At 41.3% G+C, this 25,104-nt stretch overlaps 1 protein-coding gene across 12 annotated transcripts in view; it reads left to right on the top strand.

Annotated features, from left to right (window-relative positions):
- GALNT16 (polypeptide N-acetylgalactosaminyltransferase 16) overlaps positions 1–22,665 on the top strand; it is a 68,847-nt gene extending 46,182 nt beyond the window's left edge. For 11 of the 12 annotated variants that reach the window (XM_068133546.2, XM_078766939.1, XM_078766948.1 and 8 more), the window contains 8 exons: positions 3,779–3,866; positions 4,126–4,210; positions 4,779–4,882; positions 9,519–9,645; positions 14,576–14,668; positions 15,115–15,343; positions 15,476–15,592; positions 21,567–22,665. In XM_068133546.2, the coding sequence (XP_067989647.2) occupies positions 3,779–3,866; positions 4,126–4,210; positions 4,779–4,882; positions 9,519–9,645; positions 14,576–14,668; positions 15,115–15,343; positions 15,476–15,592; positions 21,567–21,767 (1,044 nt within the window). In that variant the 3' untranslated portion in view covers positions 21,768–22,665. The remainder of the gene's footprint in view (positions 1–3,778; positions 3,867–4,125; positions 4,211–4,778; positions 4,883–9,518; positions 9,646–14,575; positions 14,669–15,114; positions 15,344–15,475; positions 15,593–21,566) is intronic. The other variant, XR_013621140.1, reaches the window with a different exon arrangement.
- Positions 22,666–25,104: the final 2,439 nt, after the last annotated feature.

Below are 25,104 nucleotides of genomic sequence, written 5' to 3'. Positions count from 1 at the left end.
CTCGATGGTGGCTGCCTTCTTTAGGTCATCCTGAAGCTTTGTTGAACCTGTGGAGCTGATTTGGTCAATAGAAATCGGGCAGCACACTGCACTTTTGCTTATGTATGGGGGCGCCATTTGTAGTGATGTCACGTGTCACAGGAGACACCTGGAAACGGACAAAAAAAACCTCAGTACAACTACAAGAAATTTTATTTCAAATTGCAGCAAACCGCATCAAACAACAACAACAACAGGCATTTTAAGGCAATTTTCCCTGCTAGAGCGGGGGTTAACCTTGTGGTCCCCATGACGATCTTCTCCATTTTGTCCTATTTTCTGCATCTCCCCTTGTGAACCCCCTTGCCCACATATCTTCTTCCACCATCTTTAGCCAAGTCTTTCTCGGTCTTCCCCGTCCTCTACTTCCTTCTACATCCATTTCCATCACTCTTCTCAACCAGTCACTTTCATCCTTCCTCAACACATGACCAAACCATCTCAACCCGTTTCTCTTCACAGCATCCATCACTGGCTCTATTCCCATCATCTTTCGCAATTCATCATTTGTCTTCCTCTCTCTCAACGATACTCCACACATCCACCGAACCATTCGCATTTCCACCCTTTCCAGCCTTCGTTGCTGCTCTACGTTCATTACCCATGTCTCGGTCCCATAAATCATAACACTCCTCACACATGCAGCATACACCTTTCCCTTCAGCTTCAACGACACTCCCCTCCTCGTCAGCGCGCCACTCAGTTCCCGAGACTTCTTCCATGCACATCTCACTCGAGCAACCGTTGCCGAGTCTGATCCACCTTCTCCATTCAGCATGTCTCTGAGGTAACAAAATATTTTCACACCTTCCAGCTTCACGCTGTCTCCAAGATCCAACTCAACATTTCCTCCATTTGCAGCTCCCTCTTTGCACACCTTACACTTGAATGTAGCTGCCACACTGGTTAATGACCCTCTCAGACTGTTACATTTTTTATGAACCCACTCAGCGCACATTGCACATTGAATGGAGTTCACACCAACACCCTTCCTGCACACAGCACACGGCCACTTCCCAGTTCTTTCCACCTCACCACATGCTTTACCATTTGCCATCACCTTCGTCTTTTCGATACACCATTAAACCACTCCTAACATTCTCAATGCCCATGTCACTCCTTCACGTGGAACCCGATCGAATGCTTTCTCCAGATCATCAAACCCAAGAAACAACTTCTTCCTCTTCTCCATGTACTTCTCCTGCAACTGCCTTACAATAAAAAGCTCGTCTGTCCGCGTCTCTTCGCGTCTCTTCCTGGCATAAATCCAAACTGCTTTTCGTCAATCTTCACTTTCTTCCTTATCCTCTTCTCCAACACTCTTTCCAATACCTTCATTCCATGCTCTAATAACTTCATCGCTCGAAACGAGCCACAGTCCAGAGGGTCACCTTTCCCCTTGTATAGAGGGACGAGGGTACTCAGTTCCCAATCCACTGGAATGCGGCCTTCTTTCACCACCAGATTACAGATCTGTCATTCTCTTCACACCCCAACTTCCCGCTGCCTTCAACATATCTCCCACAACTCCCGTCGGCCCTCCCGCTTTTCTACTCTTCATTGCTTTTATCGCTTCCTCAACTTCCTTCTCAGTTATCTTCTCTGCCAGTCCTAAAATTGGGTTACTCTCGATGTTGTCGTCCTATTCATTCTCTGCATTCAACAGCATTTCCATATATCTCTTCCATCTTCCTTTAATTCCATCTGGGTCCACAACGATTTGTCCCACTTCATCCTTCAAGCAATTCACCCCCATCACATCGCACCTCTCTTTCGCTATCTGCTTTGCAATCCTGAATACCGCTCTCTGACCCTCTTCGAAATCCAAGCGTTCTCCAAACATTTTCCTATTTGCATCCTGCACCTTTGCTACCTCTTTCTTTGCAGCCTTCCTGGCTGCCTTATAACTTTCATGCTCTGTCTCCTCTGCCCCCATACACTTCGCCTTCTGCCACTCCTTGAACTTCTTCCTCTTCTCGTCAATCCTCTTTCCAACTTCATCATCCCACCACCATGTTTCCGAGTGCCTCGGTGGTCCTTTTATCCATCCACGTACCTCACCAATGGTTCCCAACAGACTATCTTTCATTGACATCCAACCACTTTCAAGCTCAACCACATCATCCTCTACCCTACTCAGCCTCTCTTTTAATGCCTCCCTTACTGTCACCTCTTTCAACCTCCACACCTTCATTCTCGGTTGTTACTTCACCCGCCGAGCTCTCCTCGCACCTTTCACCCTTATGTCGCAGACAACCAAGTGGTGTTGTGAAACAGCCTCCTCCCCCGGGATCACCTTTGTGTCCTGGAGGTGCCCCCTATCCTGCCCACGCACCATCAGGTAGTCAACGGTTGTCGTCGACCCATCTGGTGTGTATGTAACAAGCTCATTATCCTCTTTCTGGAACTGGGTATTACAAATCAACAAACCAGTTCCATCAGCAACCTCCAAAAATCCTTACACCTTCTCCATTCCTCACACCATATCCGTAACCCCCATGAACTCCCTCAAAACCGTCCATACTCCTTCCCACATGTCCATTTAGGTCTCCTCCTACCACAACAACTTCCTTATCTTTCACGTTTTCCATCAGCTTCTCTATGGCACACCAGAACTTGTCCTTCTCTTCATCGCTCCGACCGACCTGCGGAGCATATCCCGAGATGACGTTCACCAAGAGCTTTCCAATCATCATTTTCACCATCATCAACCTTTCACTCACTCTAGTCACACTCACCACACTGTCTACAAACTCCTCAGAAAACAGGACAACAACACCATTCACGCCCTACGGGCACCCTTGCCACACAAACTTATATTTCTGTCCCTGCCTACCCTTCACCATTCTCGCACCACTTCCCTTCCATCTTGTCTCCTGCACACAACATATGTCCACTCTTCTTCTGACCAATACTTCCACCACTTCTCCTGATCTCCCTGTCATTGTCCCTACATTCCATTTCCCAAACCTCAGAAACCGATCTCCACTTGGGGAATCAAACCACATCGCATCGCATTGCATCGCAAAGCAGCAAACCGCATCGTGGATGGAGATTATGTTTTCACTCCTGTCTGTTTGTTTGTGAACAGGATATCTCAAAAAGTTGTGGAATGATTATGACAAAACTTGGTGGACAAGTTGTGAGTGTGATGACGACAAATCAAATCTATTTTGTTGAAGATCCGAATCCGGATCCAGATACGAGAATTTTTAAAATTATTAAGTGATGCTTCACCATTCAGTTGTAGGGCCAAAAACGATATATAGCACAATATTTCAAAAAGTTGTGAATGGATTCGAATGAAACTTTCTGGATTATTTTTTGATTAGGTGACAAGAACTAGCAGATTAGATTTTGGTTCAGGTCCTAATCCAGATCCAGCCTATCAATGGGATAGAAAATATAAACTGTTCAGCCCGGCGGAGGTGTGCGCTCTACCGAGCCCGTTCTACTTATTTATTTTATCATTATTATGGTTTGAATTTGCAATGGTAACTTTTTGGACACCCTGTACTTTCTCTGTTTATTGTCTTGTACCAGAAATCATTTTGTTGATGAAATTGATCTTGATTCGACATAAAATCCACGTATTGTTTCAGGGCTGCTACTGTAACCCTTAAAAACAGATCTCTGTGACTCCATGGCTTGCATGTCGTGTGTCTATACTTGTATAATTGATATTTTGCCTTCTTCGGTCTTCCACTGGCATGTCCTAACGTTTATCACCTGCTGGCAGGATAGGACTCGAGTTGTGAGTCCGATCATCGATGTTATTAATATGGACTCGTTCACCTACACTGCTGCCTCACCAAACCTGCAGGGAGGTCAGTTCATCACTATTATGACAACCACACCAGGTCACTTGTTCAATTAGACTTCCTCGTAGTCCATTTTCTTTCTCTTTAATTGATGTCGGCTGCAGGGTGTCCGACATAAGATTTAACCTTTCAGTGACAACTCGGACTGATGTGACTAAAGTACATGAGCCTTGATATATTTGTTTATTTTGATTATGGATTTTTTCCTCCAAATATTCCTACACTACTCAATTGTTATCTGTTCCTTTTATTCATGTCTGCACAGGATTTGATTGGAGCCTGCACTTTAAATGGGAAAACCTTTCCCCGCAGAAGGCAGCACGGCGCTCTGATCCGATAGAGCCTATACGGTGAGCAGAGCCACAGCAAGAAGTACTTTGCAGAGGAAATATTTAGGACATATAACTTGAAGATAAATGCATTGGTTACCAGAATTGATTGGATAGTTAGAGCGCTTGAGTCGAGGATGTCGGCGGTTCAATTCCTACCCTTGCCAACTCGTACCAAAGGCTTTAAAAATGGTACGTGTTGCTTTCTGGCATGACACTGAGCATTAAAAAAGGATAAAGCACAAACAAACTCCTTTAGTTGACATCCAAGGGGGGTGGGGGTGACAGGAAAATCCTCCAGAATTGCCCTGCTGAGTGTGGAGGAAAAAGTGACATCGTCAGAAAAGATGGCATAGTTAGTACCCAGAATGCTCTGGGAAGTGATGTCACTTCCTTCAAGCTAAATGTCTGAAGTTACATCCTGAAGTTACATCCAGTGTTGTCTCATGTATTTGTCTACGTATGTGTGATTTGTATACGCAGCTCATTTTTGACCCTGTAACTCCCCCTCCCCCCCCCCCCCCCCCAACCCCCTTCCCCAAAAAAACCTTGTGGTTCATGTTTAATTTGTGGTGCTTTTGTCCTACAGGACTCCTGTGATTGCCGGTGGCTTATTTGCCATGGATCTGGCCTGGTTCAAGAAACTCGGAAAATATGACACAGCAATGGAGGTCTGGGGTGGAGAAAACCTGGGTCAGAACCTCCCTGACCATTTGATTGACTTGCATGACGTTTTGATTTACATCATAATTTTTGATTAACAAAATGGTGACATAGTGGTAGGCATCTCAGAAGTTGTGGCTTCAAATTTGACTGAAGGATGGCGCATTCAAAATTTGGGTTAAAATAAGTCAGGAATTGTGCTCGTCCCAAGGGAATTAACATGTCACTCTCAAAATGTCATCAAAACAAAAAACTTAGCTGGCTCACTAATGACCTACAGTGAGTTGGTAATCTGCCACCTCAACATGATGTGGCCTATAGATGGCAGCAGTTGACACTTCATTGTTGAGTTCTAATTTTCATCAGGGCAACTTGGGATGAGCACAAAATGGTGCCTAGAAAGTAGTGCTTCCCACGTCGCAAAGGCAAACTAGAGCAATGCGACTGTGTCGCCAATATGCCTCCGCATAGTCCTGCAACAGGTAGATGCCCTCTTTCACTGTCCTAAAAATAAACAAGTTTGATTTCAATCCCTTCAGCTGTTTTGAAGTATCACATTTTTACCAGCCTTGACAGGTTTCACATCGATCGGTGAAGCGCTTTCAGAGAAGGGATTTTTTGAAATATCGGCTTTCAAGCTAATATGGCTGCCACACCACATGACATATGACAATATGACATGAAAAATGTACACACTGCATATGTATGGGTAGTATCGGATAATAGTCCAGTCATTCTAGCGAACTTTTACCCCTAACCCACCACTAATTGCAAGAGAAAAAAAAATGATATTTTTCTGAAACCTGTCGATCCTCTGAACAAATACATAAAATTATACTCAATTATAATGAGTGGATCATACTTTATTTTCAGATTGAACGAGAGCCGTGAACAAGAGGTGGAGTGACGCTTGCAGTGAGAGATTTGATCAGTGTGCTGAGGACAGTTAAACGCTGTGGTCATTGTGAATGTAAGTCGTATTATATTGAATTCGGAGCGACAGATACTGGGCTGGTCTGTCTACAGATTTAGTCATCGAACAAGTACTTATGAGAAGTCTGAAGACATCAGGTGGTCTGACCAGGGGACGAGGGATGACAGAGACACAACGCTCAGTCTGGGTCATGGCTAGTCCTTTCTTTGCAGAGGTGAACAACGCCCTCCAACACCTCACTGATGTGATGTATGTGACAAGTGAACAGCACAAGGATCTATCAAAGTCTAGACAGAAGAATGATGTAGCTGATATCCAGAAAATGCTTGAGTTTCTTCATGAGAGGGATCCCTTTCAAGACGACGATACTCTTCACAACATTTTCACTGGTATAGTTGCCCAGACAACGGTGAATGTTGATGAGGCGAAAACTGTGGGAGAAAGGCTCTTGGGCCAGATGAGTGGTAAACGTGTGCTTGAATACAGCTTCAAGAAGAAGGGTCAAGCCATAACTATGGACTCAGAGTCTGCAATGAAGACACCAGACGGAGACATCAATATCGACCCTCAGTTACTCTTCCAGAGACTTGTGATCGCTGGCACTGAAGTAGGAGACTTATCCAAAGCACTCCTTTGTGAGTTATGCACATATCCTCCATCTTTGTTCGAGACCAAATATGCCTTGCTGTCCGCCAATAAGCCAGCGTTAGCCTCAGCAATCAAATCCTTGGCACCTGCCGATACTGCACAACCGTCCGATATACAATACGTACTCGATGGCGGTGCCCTATTGCAGCGCATACCGTGGCAGTCAGGTGAACAGTACAAGGATATTCTTGACCGCTACCTGAAATATGTTAGTAGGCATTACGGGCATGCTATCGTCGTGTTTGATGGCTATCGTGAAGGTCCCTCAACGAAAGACTGTGCCCATCAGAAAAGGGGTGAGCGACCATCAGTGAAGGTATCTTTTTCTCAAACCATGACGCTTTCTGTCAAGAAGGAAGAGTTTCTTCGGAACAAGGAGAACAAGCAACATAGACATTCTTGGTAAGAAACTGGAAGAATCGCATTGTGAAGTGCTTCATGCGAGTGGGGATGCAGACCTACTCATAGCAACAACTGCAGTTTGTAGCTCTTCAAAATCCAACACTGTTCTTGTTGACGAAGACACTGACTTGTTGATACTACTGTGCTACTATTTTCGCAAGAATACTGCGCACACTCTCTACTTAATGTCGGAGCCGAAAAAGGGTTCATTGAATCCAAGACAATACTTGGACATTGGCAAAGTCAGAGAGGCTCTGGGTGATACTGTCTGTGAAAACATTCTCTTCATCCATGCGTACCTGGGATGCGACATGACATCAAGGGTCTTTGGGATCGGCAAAGGCACTGGACTCAAACTGTTCAAGGACAATGAAATGTTCCAGCAAGAGGCCCGAATTTTCGGCAATAAAGAGTCAACACAGGATGAGGTCATTGCTGCAGGAGACAGAGCAATGGTTTGTGTGTACGGAGGCAAACCATCAGACAATTTGAACGAATTGAGGGTAGCAAAATTTCATGCTAAGGTGACAACAAACAAAACATCGTTGCACCCACGGGTACTTCCGCCCACGAGCTCAGCTTCCAAATATCACAGCCTATGGGTATTCCAACAGGTTCAGGAGTGGAAAGGACACAAACTCAACCCGCTTGACTGGGGATGGAGGATCATGGACACCAGGATGATCCCTATGCATTCTGACCTCGCTGCAGCACCAGACTATCTCCTAAAGCTGGTTAGGTGTTCTTGCAAGGGTGGTTGCAGTGATAAACGTTGTGGTTGTCGGAAACTTGGGCTGCCTTGCACATTTGCATGTAGGGAGTGCAGAGGTATTTGTGCAAATGCAGACGAATCAGTGGACGTTTTCGAGGATGCTGATGATAGTGACCATGGAAGAGACGAAGTGACGTGTTAAATATTGTGAACGGACAGAAGGACATTGGGTACAAATAGTTGTGGTAGTGTATTCAAACATGGTTAAATAAATAATTTAGAGTTGATTTGGTGTATTATTAAGAGTGATATTGTCATATAATTCATTTCCAAACATTGCGGTAGTCCGAAAAGTTCCCAAATCGGAAAGGACCTGAAAAACCATGTTCCACTCAATATATTTAAGTATAATTTTGGGCAGATATTTAGTAGACATCAAGTTCTCAGAAAAGTATTACTTCGTTTCTCTTGCAATTAGTGGCGGTCCATTCACATTTTGACTGGACTCTAAGGTTAGTTTTTTCTATCCAATATGGCTGCCAAACCACATGACCTATGATGTCATTATTTTCAAACTATATGCTACAGTGGTGCTAGATGATATTTGTAAAATTTTGCATCGATAGGGTAAGTGGGTTCAGAGATGTAATTATTTAATATTTTCCTTCAATCCAATATGGCTGCCACACCATGTGACCAATGATGTTTTTGTGATCATCTTTTAATCGCCATGCTTAGTCAGTGACACACGTAAAGTCTCGAGTCAATCGATTTGGTGGTTTGGGAGAAGATGTTTTTATAGGGTTTTAGGTTAAATCCAATATGGCTGACACACCATGTGACCTATGATGTCATAAATTTAATGTTTCAATACAAATGGGTCATAGATCATGTGCATGCAATTTCAGATTTTTTTAGGATAAGGAATTCAATTATAACATTTTTGGCTGGTAACACTCGCCCAGAATGAGTGCCCTGCACCTATGATGTCATCATTATCATGCTTTTGTTCCCCATTGGGAGTACTTGACAATGTGCCAAGTTAAAAAAAATTATATTCAGCGATTTCCGAGAAATATTTTTTCATTATTTGCGTTTATTCCAAGATGGCTGCCATACCACGTGACCTATGACATCACAATTGTGATTTAAAAAAAAACATTCTGCATGGGTGTCACTCCTACCCTGAAAGTTTTGTCTTCATCGGATATGTGGTTGCTGAAAAAAACGAGATTTAGCCCGTACGGACGGACAACCCAAAAACATAATGCCTCCAGCCACCTTCGGGAGCGGAGACATAAAAATAATTTAAAAATTGCTTTGATCATAAATCCATGTCCTATGATGGCACGACTTCTATATAAGTTGTTGTGTGTTTTTACGCAGTCAATTCTACAACCTTTTTAACTTGCTGAGATTTATTTTTATTTCTTAGCCAACAAGATTTGGAAATATGTACACAAAATTATTCCCTGCTTTTTATTGTATTTCTATTGGCAAGTCGGAATAATGTATCGCTTCACACAAGTCGTGCCGTGATTTCGATGACATAACTGTGCTGAGTAGCACGTGTGCCTTTACCGATCCACAAACGGCTCGGCCCATCACAATAATACGTGTGAAAATCCTCCAAGAGGATGCTTCATGTAAATGAAGTAAAATAATATATTGATGTGGATATGAAACGAGGCTCAAGTCAGACTTATCTAAATCTTAAGAGGTCTTGTTTATGCATGACCCATGAGTTTTAAGGAATCTGTCACTATGACTTGAAGGGGAATATTTTTTTTAGGTATCCCTAAGGATGGCACAAGACCCAAAATACATAGTTGTCTACACCGGATATGGTGGACATGTTCCTATTGCTTTATGCTGTCTTTATGCAGAGTTTTGGTGTGGTTTGTACTGTTTTTGCTCCCTTCTGTTTTGGTTTGTTGTTGCGGTTGTCATTATGCTCACGTGCTTCACAGAGCTTTCATTCCGTTCGTGGTTGTGTGGCGGGAGCTTGGAGATTGTGCCTTGTAGTCGTGTCGGCCACGTTTTCCGGAAGCGTCATCCATACGTGTTTCCTGCGGGAAATGCCAACACTTATATCCGGTGGGTAACTACAGCAATGCTACTGACGCTAAGTGTTTTTATTAAAATAATTGAATGTCATTGAAGAGCTAAACAACAGAGGATATGTTACCAGACTGACAATGGAATGGAGTGGAGCACATATGGGCAGAGCATGAACTCGTCCAGGGAGCACTGCTGCATCAGTAGCACAACCACGCTTCAGGAATAATGCCATTTGCGGACATATTCCTATCCAATGTTCATTTGCAATAACGATGGTAACTCGAGAGTTCATAGAACACCTTACATGGGAACGGTCTTTTGAACTCATGCTTTGCGTTTCCGAGCACAAGCCGCCATTTTTGTCGAAATCTCGCTGTTATTCCACCTGCAGAATGAGCGGCAAATTTGATTGGTCAAGACGGCTTAAAGTTTTGTCCAAGCACTGCTGAAGGGAAAGTTGTTGGAAGTGCAAACAATGTGGTTAGTGTTCAACAGTGTTCAAGTATATAATTAAATTGAAGTTTAGTTCTATAGGCTGTAAAATAAAACAAAATCAAAGAATCTGAAGTTCACCGCCGCTGACGCACCCTCTTTTACACACCCCATCATTAACACGCAAGTTAGTTATTCGTGCTTGCTGTTTGTGTCCTTTACGGCGTCCCTGAAAACAGTAAGTTTCCTGTATGGAATGATTTTCAATTTTGTCTGACTGCAAGACAGGCAGATGGATTGAACCAATTACCTTACTACTCTCTGCGCATTCATACTCGGGAAGATATTCTGCACAATTTGCAAAACTCAGAGACAAAGTACTGCTAAACTGCAGGTTCGTGTTCCAATTGGTGTTCTCCAATGTTCAAAATATATAATTCAATTTAAATTCAATAATTTTTTGATCATAGACTGACACCTGTCAGACAGACAGAGTGAACCAATTGCTTAACCCCGCTTTGCGCTACAAGTGCTTTAATTGTGTTTAATGGCCTCGCCCATTCCCAAAGGCACGGGAGAGGCTATTGTAATTGGTCTGTGTTGAAGTATTTGTGCTAGTGATTCCGCATGCAGATCTACTTTAATGTAGTGGCCCGATGAGTGAAAGGGGTCCCCATGAGACCTGGACTAATACCCCCCATGAGATTCTGCATTATTAAATGCTCCTACTTGTTCTACTTGTAATACTGTCGGACCCCGCTATTCGCGGAGGATAACAAATCCGCGAATAGAGAGGAACAAACCACGAATGGCGAGACAAAACCCGTGAATGTCGGCGATAATCCCGCAAATGTTGATGCAAATCCCGCGAATGTATGACGTGGCATTGTTTCAATGGGGAAAGGGGGGATAGGTTATAGGTTCCCGGTGGTTCCTGATTCATAAAGGAAAGTTTTAAAGTTTAAAATGTTTTTGACCGCAAATGCACATGATTACAATTTCACCAAAAATGCTTACAAATTTTTAAAAACCCGATAACACCAGGTACAATTTCCAATTTAGTGAATGAATGTGCTTACAGTTCATTAAACGTGCTTAACCAGCTTAACCACATCGTACCGTGAAAGTAAAATAAAAAAAACACAGCACCATCGTGTACTGTTTAAAAATCTCTTTTTTTTTACAAACACACGCAACTTTCAAATGATGGTGATGATGCTGTTGATGATGATGATTTAATATCCCATGAATTCCTCGAACTTTGAGGGTGACCAAAATGATGGTGCAGCAAAATCGTGCACTAAGGGAGAGGCAGGAGAGCTTGCAGAAGGTGAGGACACTGGTGAGAATGCTGGTGAGGACGCTGAGAGGTGTTGATGGTCTTGAGGTGGCAGGAGCAGGGCTGAATAAATGGGTAATGGGGAGCTGCCTGACACATTGCCCAACATTTTGATATTGCTCCATGTACGTCATCCAAGCCCCTCTTGAACTTGAGGTACCTCTCCACGACTGGGTCTGCGCATGTCCTGCATCACCTCTCCCAGGAACTGGACTGTGAGGTTGGTCCTCGGCACCTCTTCCTCATCACTGCCCGCCTCCTCCTCCTCAGAAACCTTTGGAATGGCCTCCAACTCGTCCTCGGTGAGCGGGTTTAGGGAACAGTTCAGCATCATGGGTTTCAGCATGAAGTCCCTCGTCTGCATGTTGTCCTCGATCCATATGCTGTGAGTCTTCTCCATCCTTTAAATGTGAACATTCCGGACATGGGTGACCACCTTCGTACTCAATGCAGCGCTCGCTGAAACTCTCTCACGAATCGCCTTCTCCTTCTTCCGTATTTAGCGAACAGTGGATTTGTTGAAGCCGTAATGCCTGCCCACAGCGGCCACACTCTCTCCTCTCGAAAGCCGGTTGAGCAGCTCCACTTTCTGGCTCAGGCTCATCACTTTCTTCTGCCTCTTGGAAGTCGACGCGTCTCTGGCACTCGTCTTGCGCTTGGGAGCCATGATTGAATGATGAGCAGAGCGAGAGTCAAAAATGCATGTCCAAGCAACGGAACAAGAAGAATGATAGAGACCCAAGACACAGTCTGTATATGTAGGAATGCGAGCATTGTGGGTAGAATGTGGTCGTGGTGAATACTCTGCACATTGTTTGTGGGGGATATTATCGGATGATGCCGTATTGAGCCTATCTGCTAATTTCAACAATAGATTTAATGAAGCGCTTTCATTCTACAATTCGTGGGGTTGACTTGTTTATGCAGCTGGTGGAACATCCAGCAAAGCTCGCTTTTAGTGAGGCTAAAATTCGCGGCCATGAAAGCCATGAAAACGCGAAGCATACGGCACTACGGCAGCGAATGCAGAAGCAGGTCAAGTTTGCGGCTCGTATATGTTTTTTTGCGTAAGTATGTCCAGCTGCTTTATGCCTGGTTGGGGAAAGTTGGGTTTTTATAAATGTGTTAAGCTAGCGTCTCGTGAATTTTTTTTTTGCGCCCCTGAAAAACCGCGAATTTGTGGAACACGGCTGCGAATAGAAAAAAAAACAGTGAATTTGCGGGACACTTTTCTGCGAATAGAGAAACAAGTCGCATTTTATCAACCGCGAATACACAGAACTGGCGAATAGCGGGGTCCGACTGTACTAAGGAAGATTGAATAATATTTTTTAACGGATTCATGTTTGGTTAATTTTGGAATGAGACAATACAAAGACAAAACTGACTTTTCCCATTCGGTAATGGTTATAAATCACAACTTGAATGTGCAGCTAACATCCATAAATTATTTTTGGGGTTCAATGATTACCTGTCACTGCAGGACAGAAAGTGGATGGAGGTTATGTTTTCACCCCTGTCTGTCTGTTTATCTGTCTGTGAACAAGATATCTCTAAAAGTTGTGGACGGATTCGGATGAAATTTGGCAGAGAGGTAGCATATGTGACAAGGACGAAATGATTAGATTTTGGTGAAGATCCGGATTCACATCTGGCTACTAGAATTTTAAAAGTGATTCTGCACCATTGGGAGATGTAGCCAAAAATGATACATAGCACTATATCTCAAAAATTTATGGACAGATTTGACGAACCTTGGTGACAGTTTGGTTGTGTGACAAGGAAGAATTGATTCGATGTTGGTGAAGATCTGAATATGGATTTGAATGAGAGAATTATTTCATTTTTCAAGTGATTCTTCCACATTGAGAGATCAGGTGAAAAGCGATATATAACATGTTATTTCAAAAAGTTGTGGGGGAGTTATGACTAAACTTGAGGGATGAGTTGGTTATGTGACAAGAACAAGCTGATTAGATTTTGGTTCAAGCCTCTCCTCAGTGAAAGACACATGAAAGCCCGCTTGGAGTTTGCAAAAAAGCACCTAAAGGACTCTCAGACTGTGAGAAACAAGATTTTGTGGTCTGATGAAACCAAGATTGAACTGTTTGGCTTCCGTCTGCCCACTCTGCCATATAGCCCAGATCGGTGGAGTGTTGCAGTGATGGTTGTCCTTCTGGAAGTTTCTCCCATCTCCACACTGGATCTCTGGAGCTCAGCCAGAGTGACCATCGGGTTCTTGGTCACCTCTCTTACCAAGGCCCTTCTCCCCCGATTGCTCAGTTTTGCCGGGCGGCCAGCTCTAGGAAGAGTCCTGGTTGTTCCAAACTTCTTCCATTTAAGAATTATGGAGGCCACTGTGCTCTTGGGAACCTTCAATGCAGCAGAGATTTTTTGTAGGCTTCCCCAGATCTGTGCCTCGACACAATCCTGTCTCTGAGCTCTGCAGGCAGTTCCTTCGACCTCATGGCTTGGTTTTTGCTCTGATATGCATTGTCAGCTGTGAGACCTTATATAGACAGGTGTGTGCCTTTCCAAATCATGTCCAATCAATTGAATTTACCACAGGTGGACTCCAATCAAGGTGTAGAAACGTCTCAAAGATGATCAAGAGAAATGGGAGGCACCTGAGCTAAATTTCAAGTGTCATAGCAAAGGGTATGAATACTTATGTCAATGTGATATTTCAGTTTTTTCTTTTTAATAAACTTGTAAAACTTTCTAAAATCCTGTTTTCTCTTTGTCATTATGGGGTATTGAGTGTAGATTGATGAGGGAGAAAAAGAATTTAAACGATTTCAGCATAAGGCTGCAACATAACAAAATGTGAAAAATGTGAAGGGGTCTGAATACTTTCTGAATGCACTGTATAGTGTATACCTATGAAATGCTGATGCCATTCATTCATAATATTCCATGACAGCTGTTCTCGGTTATCGAAAACAAATCACAGATTTTGCTAGAAGAAATCATATTTCATAATTCTGGCACAAACCGTTAAGATTTCACAAAAGCAGGTTGTGGTAGCATTTTAAGCTGCTGATTTACTGTCAGATTGATGCGGTCGATGCATATTAATCATGCCCTACATAGTCATTGCAGGAAGGTAAACGTATTTGTGGAGGAATGCCATGCATTTGTTTGGCTGATCCAAATAATTCAACGTTATTCAGTTTATAACAACTTTATTTGCAGGAACACAAGACGGGCAGCAGAGGTCTGGATGGACAGCTATAAAGAGCTGTACTATCAGGCACGTCCTGCAGCCAAGTACCGGCCATATGGAGAGTGAGTCGATGAACGACGTCCAAAAAAAACCCTGGTCCACCTTTTCTCATTCAAGCCTCTCCACATAATCTCTTGTTTTCTTAAACCTCAAGAGGGAGCTTTCAAACTTGTCTCCCGATGCTAAAACTTGGAGACACCTTGTTAAAGCTGCCTCTGGTGTATGCTCCCCTTCCATCCCTTCCCTCTTCAAATGGCACTTCAGCTGAATCCACTCGTGAGAAGGCCGAATGCCTCAATTTGTGTTTGTTTCCAAATCCCCCTCCCCCCCACATCCTTACCCCGAACCCATATCTTGGCCTTCAACTCTGCTGTTGCTTTTGTCCTAAATATATGTTTGGTGTACTAGTACTAGCTCTTCCATGGGCCTCAACCATGTATTTAAAGAAAATCAGATTTTCTTTTTCCATTACTGATGTATCTCAATCTTCAACCTCTTCCATGTGCAGCATCAGTAACCGGCTGGACTTGAAGCGCCGCCTCACATGTCGACCGTTTCGGTGGTTCCTCCTCAACATCTACCCAGAACTGATTTCTTCGGGTGAGCCAGTTGTGGGCACTCTGCATCACGGCAACCGTTGTCTTGAGGCCATTGCCGGCACACACGCAGGGGACCTACCCAGTGTGGTGCTGGCATGGTGTTTGGGGATACAGGACAGAAATGTGCCACCACAACAGGTATGGGTCAATGATCTACAGGCTTTTGTTTTTTCAAAAGGGATGGTATATGTCGACCTTTCATTCTGTGTATGGATACTGGGAAGACCTTAAATCTCCTTAACCCTCCCCTTGGCTCTGGCTGCTTGGCAGATTTGGGAAAGGAAGGAATTGCAGCTACGCCAGGGAACACTGTGCCTTTCTGTGCTCACCACATCTCCTGGCTCTGTGGCTGTATTTCTGCCCTGTCAATCATCTGACGGAAAACAGGTATACATCTGTGACCTACCCTAACAGCCTGGTGCTCATGTGAAATAGGGATCTGATATATATATATATCTGTGCAGTGTCTGTGTTGTGTTGTCTTGTCTTGTCACTGAACTACTTTCTCAAACTTTTGTGAAATCGTACCAAACGTCTGGTATGCACATATCTCTCCCGTCGGTATGTCCTAAGGGTATTTTCTTTGAAAAAATTTCCAGTTTTTTTTTTTTTTTTTAAACTTCAATTGTTTATAAAATGTGATATCACGTATATTACAAATACATTTGTGCAAAATAATTGTTTGAATTATGATTGGTTTAAACCATGACAAAACGGCAACTCGGGTACAGTCATTTATCTATATATCTACACATCTGGGCAGTGTCTGTGTTGTCACTTAACGACTCCCTCAAACTTTTGTTTCCGTGGTTGTGAAGTGTTTTTAATAACGTTATGGTGGTTTTGAATCACGTGGTGGTGAGGTATTTTGAATTATGTGGTGGTGAGGTGTTTTTAAATGACGTGGTGGTGAGGTGTTTTTAAATCACATGGTGGTGAGGTGTTTTGAATTACGTGGTGGTGAGGTATTTATAATTACGGTGGTGAGGTGTTTTTAATTATGTGGTGGTGAGGTGTTTTGAATTAGTTGGTGATGAGGTGTTTCGAATTATGTGGTGGTGAGGTGTTTTTAAATGACGTGGTGGTGAGGTGTTTTCAATTTCGTGGTGGTGATGTGTTTTCAATTTCGTGGTGGTGAGGCGTTTTTAATTTCGTGGTGGTGAGGCGTTTTTAATTTCGTGGTGGTGAGGTGTTTTTATTACATGTTTTATGGCTGTGAGGTGTTTTCAATTTCGTGGTGGTGATGTGTTTTCAATTTCGTGGTGGTGAGGCGTTTTTAATTTCGTGGTGGTGAGGTGTTTTTATTACATGTTTTATGGCTGTGAGGTGTTTTCAATTTCGTGGTGGTGAGGCGTTTTTAATTTCGTGGTGGTGAGGCGTTTTTAATTTCGTGGTGGTGAGGTGTTTTCAATTTCGTGGTGGTGAGGCGTTTTTAATTTTGTGGTGGTGAGGCGTTTTTAATTTCGTGGTGGTGAGGCGTTTTAATTTCGTGGTGGTGATGTGTTTTTATTACGTGTTTTATGGCTGTGAGGTGTTTTTAATTTTGTGGTGGTGAGGTGTTTTTATTACGTGTTTTATGGCTTTGGGGTGTTTTCAATTTCGTGGTGGTGAGGTGTTTTTATTACGTGTTTTATGGCTGTGAGGTGTTTTTAATTTCGTGGTTGTGAGGTGTTTTTATTACGTGTTTTATGGCTTTGGGGTGTTTTTAATTTCGTGGTGGTGAGGTGTTTTTATTACGTGTTTTATGGCTGTGAGGTGTTTTTAATTTCGTGGTGGTGAGGCGTTTTTAATTTCGTGGTGGTGAGGCGTTTTAATTTCGTGGTGGTGATGTGTTTTTATTACGTGTTTTATGGCTGTGAGGTGTTTTTAATTTTGTGGTGGTGAGGTGTTTTTATTACGTGTTTTATGGCTTTGGGGTGTTTTCAATTTCGTGGTGGTGAGGTGTTTTTATTACGTGTTTTATGGCTGTGAGGTGTTTTTAATTTCGTGGTGGTGATGTGTTTTTATTACGTGTTTTATGGCTGTGAGGTGTTTTTAATTTCGTGGTGGTGATGTGTTTTTATTACGTGTTTTATGGCTGTGAGGTGTTTTTAATTTTGTGGTGGTGAGGTGTTTTTATTACGTGTTTTATGGCTTTGGGGTGTTTTCAATTTCGTGGTGGTGAGGTGTTTTTATTACGTGTTTTATGGCTGTGAGGTGTTTTTAATTTCGTGGTTGTGAGGTGTTTTTATTACGTGTTTTATGGCTTTGGGGTGTTTTCAATTTCGTGGTGGTGAGGTGTTTTTATTACGTGTTTTATGGCTTTGGGGTGTTTTCAATTTCGTGGTGGTGAGGTGTTTTTATTACGTGTTTTATGGCTTTGGGGTGTTTTCAATTTCGTGGTGGTGAGGTGTTTTTATTACGTGTTTTATGGCTGTGAGGTGTTTTTAATTTCGTGGTTGTGAGGTGTTTTTATTACGTGTTTTATGGCTTTGGGGTGTTTTCAATTTCGTGGTGGTGAGGTGTTTTTATTACGTGTTTTATGGCTGTGAGGTGTTTTTAATTTTGTGGTGGTGAGGTGTTTTTATTACGTGTTTTATGGCTTTGGGGTGTTTTCAATTTCGTGGTGGTGAGGTGTTTTTATTACGTGTTTTATGGCTGTGAGGTGTTTTTAATTTCGTGGTGGTGATGTGTTTTTATTACGTCTTTTATGGCTGTGAGGTGTTTTTAATTTCGTGGTTGTGAGGTGTTTTTATTACGTGTTTTATGGCTGTGAGGTGTTTTTAATTTCGTGGTTGTGAGGTGTTTTTATTACGTGTTTTATGGCTGTGAGGTGTTTTTAATTTCGTGGTTGTGATGTGTTTTTATTACGTGTTTTATGGCTGTGAGGTGTTTTTAATTTCGTGGTTGTGAGGTGTTTTTATTACGTGTTTTATGGCTGTGAGGTGTTTTTAATTTCGTGGTTGTGAGGTGTTTTTATTACGTGTTTTATGGCTTTGGGGTGTTTTCAATTTCGTGGTGGTGAGGTGTTTTTATTACGTGTTTTATGGCTTTGGGGTGTTTTCAATTTTGTGGTTGTGAGGTGTTTTTATTACGTGTTTTATGGCTGTGAGGTGTTTTTAATTTCGTGGTTGTGAGGTGTTTTTATTACGTCTTTTATGGCTGTGAGGTGTTTTTAATTTCGTGGTTGTGATGTGTTTTTATTACGTGTTTTATGGCTTTCGGGTGTTTTCAATTTTGTGGTGGTGAGGTGTTTTTATTACGTGTTTTATGGCTTTGGGGTGTTTTTAATTTTGTGGTGGTGAGGTGTTTCTATTACGTGTTTTATGGCTGTGGGGTGTTTTTAATTTTGTGGTGGTGAGGTGTTTTTATTATGTGTTTTATGGCTGTGGGGTGTTTTTAATTTTGTGGTGGTGAGGTGTTTTTAATTTCGTGGTGGTGACGTGTTTTTATTATGTGTTTTATGGCTGTGAGGTGTTTTCAATTTCGTGGTGGTGAGGTGTTTTCAATTTCGTGGTGGGGAAGTGTTTCAATTTCGTGGCTGTGAGGTGTTTTCAATTTCGTGGTGGTGAGGTGTTTTTATTATGTGTTTTATGGCTGTGAGGTGTTTTCAATTTCGTGGTGGGGAAGTGTTTCAATTTCGTGGCTGTGAGGTGTTTTCAATTTCGTGGTGGTGAGGTGTTTTTATTATGTGTTTTATGGCTGTGGGGTGTTTTTAATTTTGTGGTGGTGAGGTGTTTTTAATTTCGTGGTGGTGACGTGTTTTTATTATGTGTTTTATGGCTGTGAGGTGTTTTCAATTTCGTGGTGGTGAGGTGTTTTCAATTTCGTGGTGGTGAAGTGTTTCAATTTCGTGGCTGTGAAGTGTTTTCAATTTTGTGGTGGTGAGGTGTTTTTATTACGTGTTTTATGGCTGTGAGGTGTTTTTGTGAGGTTCCATCCTTCGTGTGAGGTTCGTGTGAGGTGTGAGGTTCCATCCTTTTCAAATGCTTGTTTATCCGTATTCCAACCGTATTAAATTCTTGTTTATCCGTGTTCCATCCTTACTAAATTCTTGTTTGTCTGTGTTCCATCCTTACTAAATTCTTGTTTGTCTGTGTTCCATCCTTACTAAATTCTTGTTTGTCTGTGTTCCATCCTTACTAAATTCTTGTTTGTCTGTGTTCCATCCTTATTAAATGCTTGTTTATCAGTGTTCCAACCTTATTAAATGCTTGTTTGTCTGTGTTCCATCCTTATTAAATGCTTGTTTATCAGTGTTCCAACCTTATTAAATGCTTGTTTATCAGTGTTCCAACCTTATTAAATTCTTGTTTGTCTGTGTTCCATCCTTACTAAATTCTTGTTTGTCTGTGTTCCATCCTTATTAAATGCTTGTTTATCAGTGTTCCAACCTTATTAAATTCTTGTTTGTCTGTGTTCCATCCTTATTAAATGCTTGTTTATCAGTGTTCCAACCTTATTAAATGCTTGTTTGTCTGTGTTCCATCCTTACTAAATTCTTGTTTGTCTGTGTTCAAATCTTTTTAAATGCTTGTTTGACCGCATTGCATCTTTTTTAAATGCTTGTTTTTCTGCATTCCAGCTTTATTAAATGCTTGTTTATCAGTGTTCCAACCTTATTAAATGCTTGTTTGTCTGTGTTCCATCCTTTTTAAATTCTTGTTTGTCTGTGTTCAAATCTTTTTAAATGCTTGTTTGACCGCATTGCATCTTTTTTAAATGCTTGTTTTTCTGCATTCCAGCTTTATTAAATGCTTGTTTATCAGTGTTCCAACCTTATTAAATGCTTGTTTGTCTGTGTTCCAAACTTATTAAATGCTTGTTTGTCTGTGTCCCATCCTTTTTAAATTCTTGTTTGTCTGTGTTCAAATCTTTTTAAATGCTTGTTTGACCGCATTGCATCTTTTTTAAATGCTTGTTTTTCTGCATTCCAGCCTTATTAAATGCTTGTTTATCAGTGTTCCATCCTTATTAAATGCTTGTTTATCAGTGTTCCATCCTTATTAAATGCTTGTTTGTTTGTGTTCCATCCTTTTTAAATGTTTGTTTGTCCACGTACCATCCTTTTGAAATGCTTGTTTTCACGTTCCATTGTTTTCAAATGCTTGTTTGGCCGCGTTTCATCCTTTTCAAATGCTTGTTTATCTGTATTCCATCCTTATTAAATGCTTGTTTGTCTGTGTTCCATCCTTACTAAATTCTTGTTTGTCTGTGTTCCATCCTTACTAAATTCTTGTTTGTCTGTGTTCCATCCTTATTAAATGCTTGTTTATCAGTGTTCCAACCTTATTAAATGCTTGTTTTTCTGCATTCCAGCTTTATTAAATGCTTGTTTATCAGTGTTCCAACCTTATTAAATGCTTGTTTGTCTGTGTTCCATCCTTTTTAAATTCTTGTTTGTCTGTGTTCAAATCTTTTTAAATGCTTGTTTGACCGCATTGCATCTTTTTTAAGTGCTTGTTTTTCTGCATTCCAGCTTTATTAAATGCTTGTTTATCAGTGTTCCAACCTTATTAAATGCTTGTTTGTCTGTGTTCCATCCTTTTTAAATTCTTGTTTGTCTGTGTTCAAATCTTTTTAAATGCTTGTTTTTCTGCATTCCAGCCTTATTAAATGCTTGTTTATCAGTGTTCCATCCTTATTAAATGCTTGTTTATCAGTGTTCCATCCTTATTAAATGCTTGTTTGTTTGTGTTCCATCCTTTTTTAATGTTTGTTTGTCCACGTACCATCCTTTTGAAATGCTTGTTTCCACGTTCCATTGTTTTCAAATGCTTGTTTGGCCGCGTTTCATCCTTTTCAAATGCTTGTTTATCTGTATTCCATCCTTATTAAATGCTTGTTTGTCTGTGTTCCATCCTTTTTAAATGTTGTGTGTCAAGCAACGAAACAGCATGTTACGTTTTTAAAGTCTTGTAAAAGCAAAGCCAGTGTGGGAATCCAAACATCAACCTCTCGGAATAAGAGCTAACGCTCTAACCATTATGCAGTTGAGTCTGGTTCCAAGACATCACAATAAGACACCTTTATAAAGTACATGCTGCTGAGACATTGCTCTTTTGTCTTGAGATTTTTGTCTTTTGTTCTTTTTGTCTTGAGACAACCTTCCCAACGTTTGGGAAGGTTGCTTTTGATGCGCTGTCCTTGGTACCTTTAATAATACCGTGTGGGTGTGTGTGATTTGATTGTTCAGATGCAACTCCATTTGACTTGTCTTTTTGAAGTAACAACTGTGGATTGCCATGACTTTTCATTATATTCTGGACTGGTGGATAATAGCCAACATACCCAGTCAGCCATTTACTACTTGCGGTGAAAATGACTTGTTTTGTTTGTTACCTATACCCCCTGCCCTCCCCCCAAAACCCAATCATTACAGCATTGGCAGCAACGAGGTTCACAACTTGTCCATCAGGCAAGCCAACTGTGCCTGACAAGCGAGGAAGCTCGTGGAGACCGAAGTGAAAAGCCTGAGCACAAGGAGGGACAGTCTTTGAAGGGGCCATCTGGTGCTGTGGTCTTGCCCTGTGAAGGAAACATGCCTGGTCAGCAATGGCAACTTGCCAGCACTCCCAGCTAGTAATCCACAGCGTTGCAGTTTGAAGTTGGGATCTTGGATAAAAGTGCTGCTTGCCAAGAAATGACGAGCTACCTAAACCGCTTTGATTGAGGGTAATTTAGGAGTGTTTCGTATGGTGAGCTAATGCCACAACCCTGGAGCCACTCTCCATAGTTGGATTTGACCCTAAAAGGCTTGTTTGAAAGGGCAACACTTTCATAGCTACTGAAGCCTTCTCGAAAGTGAAAAATTGACAGCGGAATTCACGAGGTTTGATATCGTTTAGGCTGGAGCCTCTTGATTTACAGCCATAAACGATCTACCTTGTAGTACCGTAATCGTGATCTACTGTGTTGCACAGTAATCATGAGCATGAAGGAAAGCTTGACCCTAAATGTTGCTTCCTTAACTGCAGACTTACTTTGATCTGAGTACGTGCGCTCCCTCCAAAACTCGCCGATACAAATACGCATGAACCCATTCGGGGACCAACTCGAGTTATTTTCAACTTGTTACCCTCTTGAAGGGAACTTCATCTTTTGATTTCATGTCCACATTTCCTGCACACACACCTTTGAATGAATCCCTTTGTGCCATATTACATTCATGCTGGTTTGAGTATCCTTCCACATTTCATCAGTGAATGGAGGGGCTAAAATAGTTTAATTTTGCAATGTGGGAAATGACAATAAATGCAGCACTTTTGGGTATGTATTTGGATTACTGCTTTATGGTGTGGGAAGGGATGAGGAAGCAGGCAATCGTTAACATCGATTTGTACGACGTAGATACGATGGGCGTTCACAAAAGTGTTCGAACGAGATGCTCGTAATGATACTATTGGTTAGTATGATTTTGTAATAATTTTTTTTAAATTATATATGCTGACATATTAAAAATCGAAAGAGCAATCAGTGCAGACCCTCGCCAGGACTTGTTTTGCATGGTGTATTTTGTGTCTAAGTTCCGTACTTTCTAGACGTACTGTATGTACACTCTGATACGTACTATATGTACTTTATTTATAGATGCACTCACGTTCTTGATACAGGACACGTACTTTATGGACATACTCGCATTGTAATAGTACGTACTTTGTAGATGTGCACGCATTGTAATATTACATACTTTATAGATGTACTCACAATCTATTTATATATCTCTGCTATGAGATGCTTGCCTATCTGTCTGTCTGTGCGACACTATTCTTCTCATCAGAGTGTACCGGGGAGTGTTATCGGCAAAAGAAAATTATTGAAAATTATGAAGAAAAAAAAAAGTTGGATTTTTCAAAATCGCTCTATATTAGCTAAGTCTATGTAGTTATGTGAAAGGTAATAAGAAATGATCCCCGACCCCATTTCTTAGTGGGTAGAGGGAAGTGCTTTAGGCCCTCACAAAAAAATAACTGCACCCATGTCCGAAGGAAGTGATTCATTTTGGCATTTTTAATATGGAATAGGCAAAACCTAGAAACAAACTAAACCTATTAGAATTATTCTTTACTAGGACGTGCCCGTACGTGGGTGCCCGTACGTGCGTGCAAAAAAACATGCGTGCAAACAACAACAACAAAAAAAAACTTTGAAACCACGTGGCAGTAACGACCACAGAACCCCCCCCCCCCCTCTATTTACATGAAATGGTTTGGTCCATTCGCAACGACCACAGAACCCCCCCCTCTATTTACATGAAATGGTTTGGTCCATTCGCAAAGCCAAAGCGAACGGCGAACGGCTAAATCGCCATAGCTCGGTAACTACTTGTCCGATTAATATGAAACCTTGAAAAGGCACATCCTCGGGTCCCCAGCAATATACCTGGCAAGTTTCAAGTATATCGGACCCGTGGTTGTCGAGAAACAGCGGTCACAGACACACAGACACACATACACACAGAGATTACTGGAATTATAGATAGATAACCCTTTAGAATTACCCTTTATACGCCATTCTTGGGGAAAATGCCAGGGGCATAGAAAAGGCCCCTTTATATGTTATGTGCCATGTGGCAACCTATATAAAAGAAGGGACATTCCATGGCTTGTGGGAAATGCCAGAAAATAAGGGACATTCAAAAATCTCATGTGCATGCTGTACTACCCTTGTGAACTTATGAGGAACCAAGTAATGCTCAAGAAATGTTCATATAACGGGGCGCCAATTTGATTCCTACAGTGAATGTATTTTAACCTATATATATGTATGGCGCCCCTTTATATGACAGATACCAACGTGAATGCGAGGGTTTTCTTAAATAAACGGAGTTTTTATTATTTTATATGCCTTTTTCATGTTCTGGTGAATACCAGAACAGATTTTTAAACAAACTGTGAGTTTTAATTTTTAATAGGGGTTTTTCATGTTGTGGCAAGTACCAAGAGCAGGTTTTTAAATAAACGGAGTTAAATTTTTATAGGGTTTTTTCATGTTGCGGCGAGTACCAAGATCCGGTTTTTATATAAACTGAGTTTTATTTTAACAGGGTTTTTCATGTTGCGGCGAGTACCAAGAGCAGGTTTTTATATAAACTGAGTTTTATTTTTATAGGGTTTTTTCATGTTGTGGCAAGTACCAAAAGCAGGTTTTTTAAAAACGTTTATTTTCATAGGGGTTTTTCGTGTTGTGGTGAGTACCAAGAACAGGTTTTTAAACAAACTGTGTGTTTTTATTTTTAATAGGGGTTTTTCATGTTGAGGCAAGTACCAAAAGCAGGTTTTTATATAAACTGAGTTTTATTTTTATAGGGTTTTTTCATGTTGTGGCAAGTACCAAAAGCAGGTTTTAAAAAAACTTTTATTTTTACAGGGTTTTTTCATGTTGCGGCGAGTACCAAAAGCAGGTTTTTATATAAACTGAGTTTTATTTTTATAGGGTTTTTTCATGTTGCGGCGAGTACCAAAAGCAGGTTTTAAAATAAACTTTTATTTTCATAGGGGTTTTTCATGTTGTGGTGAGTACCAAGAGCAGGTTTTTAAATAAACTGAGTTTTTATTTTTAATCGGGCTTTTTCAAGTTGTGGCAAGTACTAGTAAAGTCGTTTTCTGGGAACCTTACACCTTTTTCAAATAACTCACAATTTTCTCAAAAATAAATTTAAATTGACAAAAGTATTTGGTCTCCACAATTCTTTATTTCATTGTTAATATAGCAGAACCTTTGTTTTTGATTCAGAACTTAATATGTCGTTTTAAATCAGAAAATAAGTAGAAATGACTGACAAAAGTATTCACACCCTTGACTTATTTGGTAGCACACATAACCTTTGACCAAAATAACTGGTCAAGCAGTTCTTATAGCCAAGAATGAGATACCTACACCTTTCTATGGCAGTTTGGCCCACTCGTCTTGTGCAAACT

This window comes from Myxine glutinosa, chromosome 1 (genome assembly GCF_964187855.1).
Source record: "Myxine glutinosa chromosome 1, kmMyxGlut1.1, whole genome shotgun sequence".
Classification (NCBI taxonomy): Eukaryota; Metazoa; Chordata; class Myxini; order Myxiniformes; family Myxinidae; genus Myxine; species Myxine glutinosa.
The sequence above is the reverse complement of the archived record's forward strand: the minus strand, read 5'-3'. Positions and strand labels throughout refer to the sequence as shown.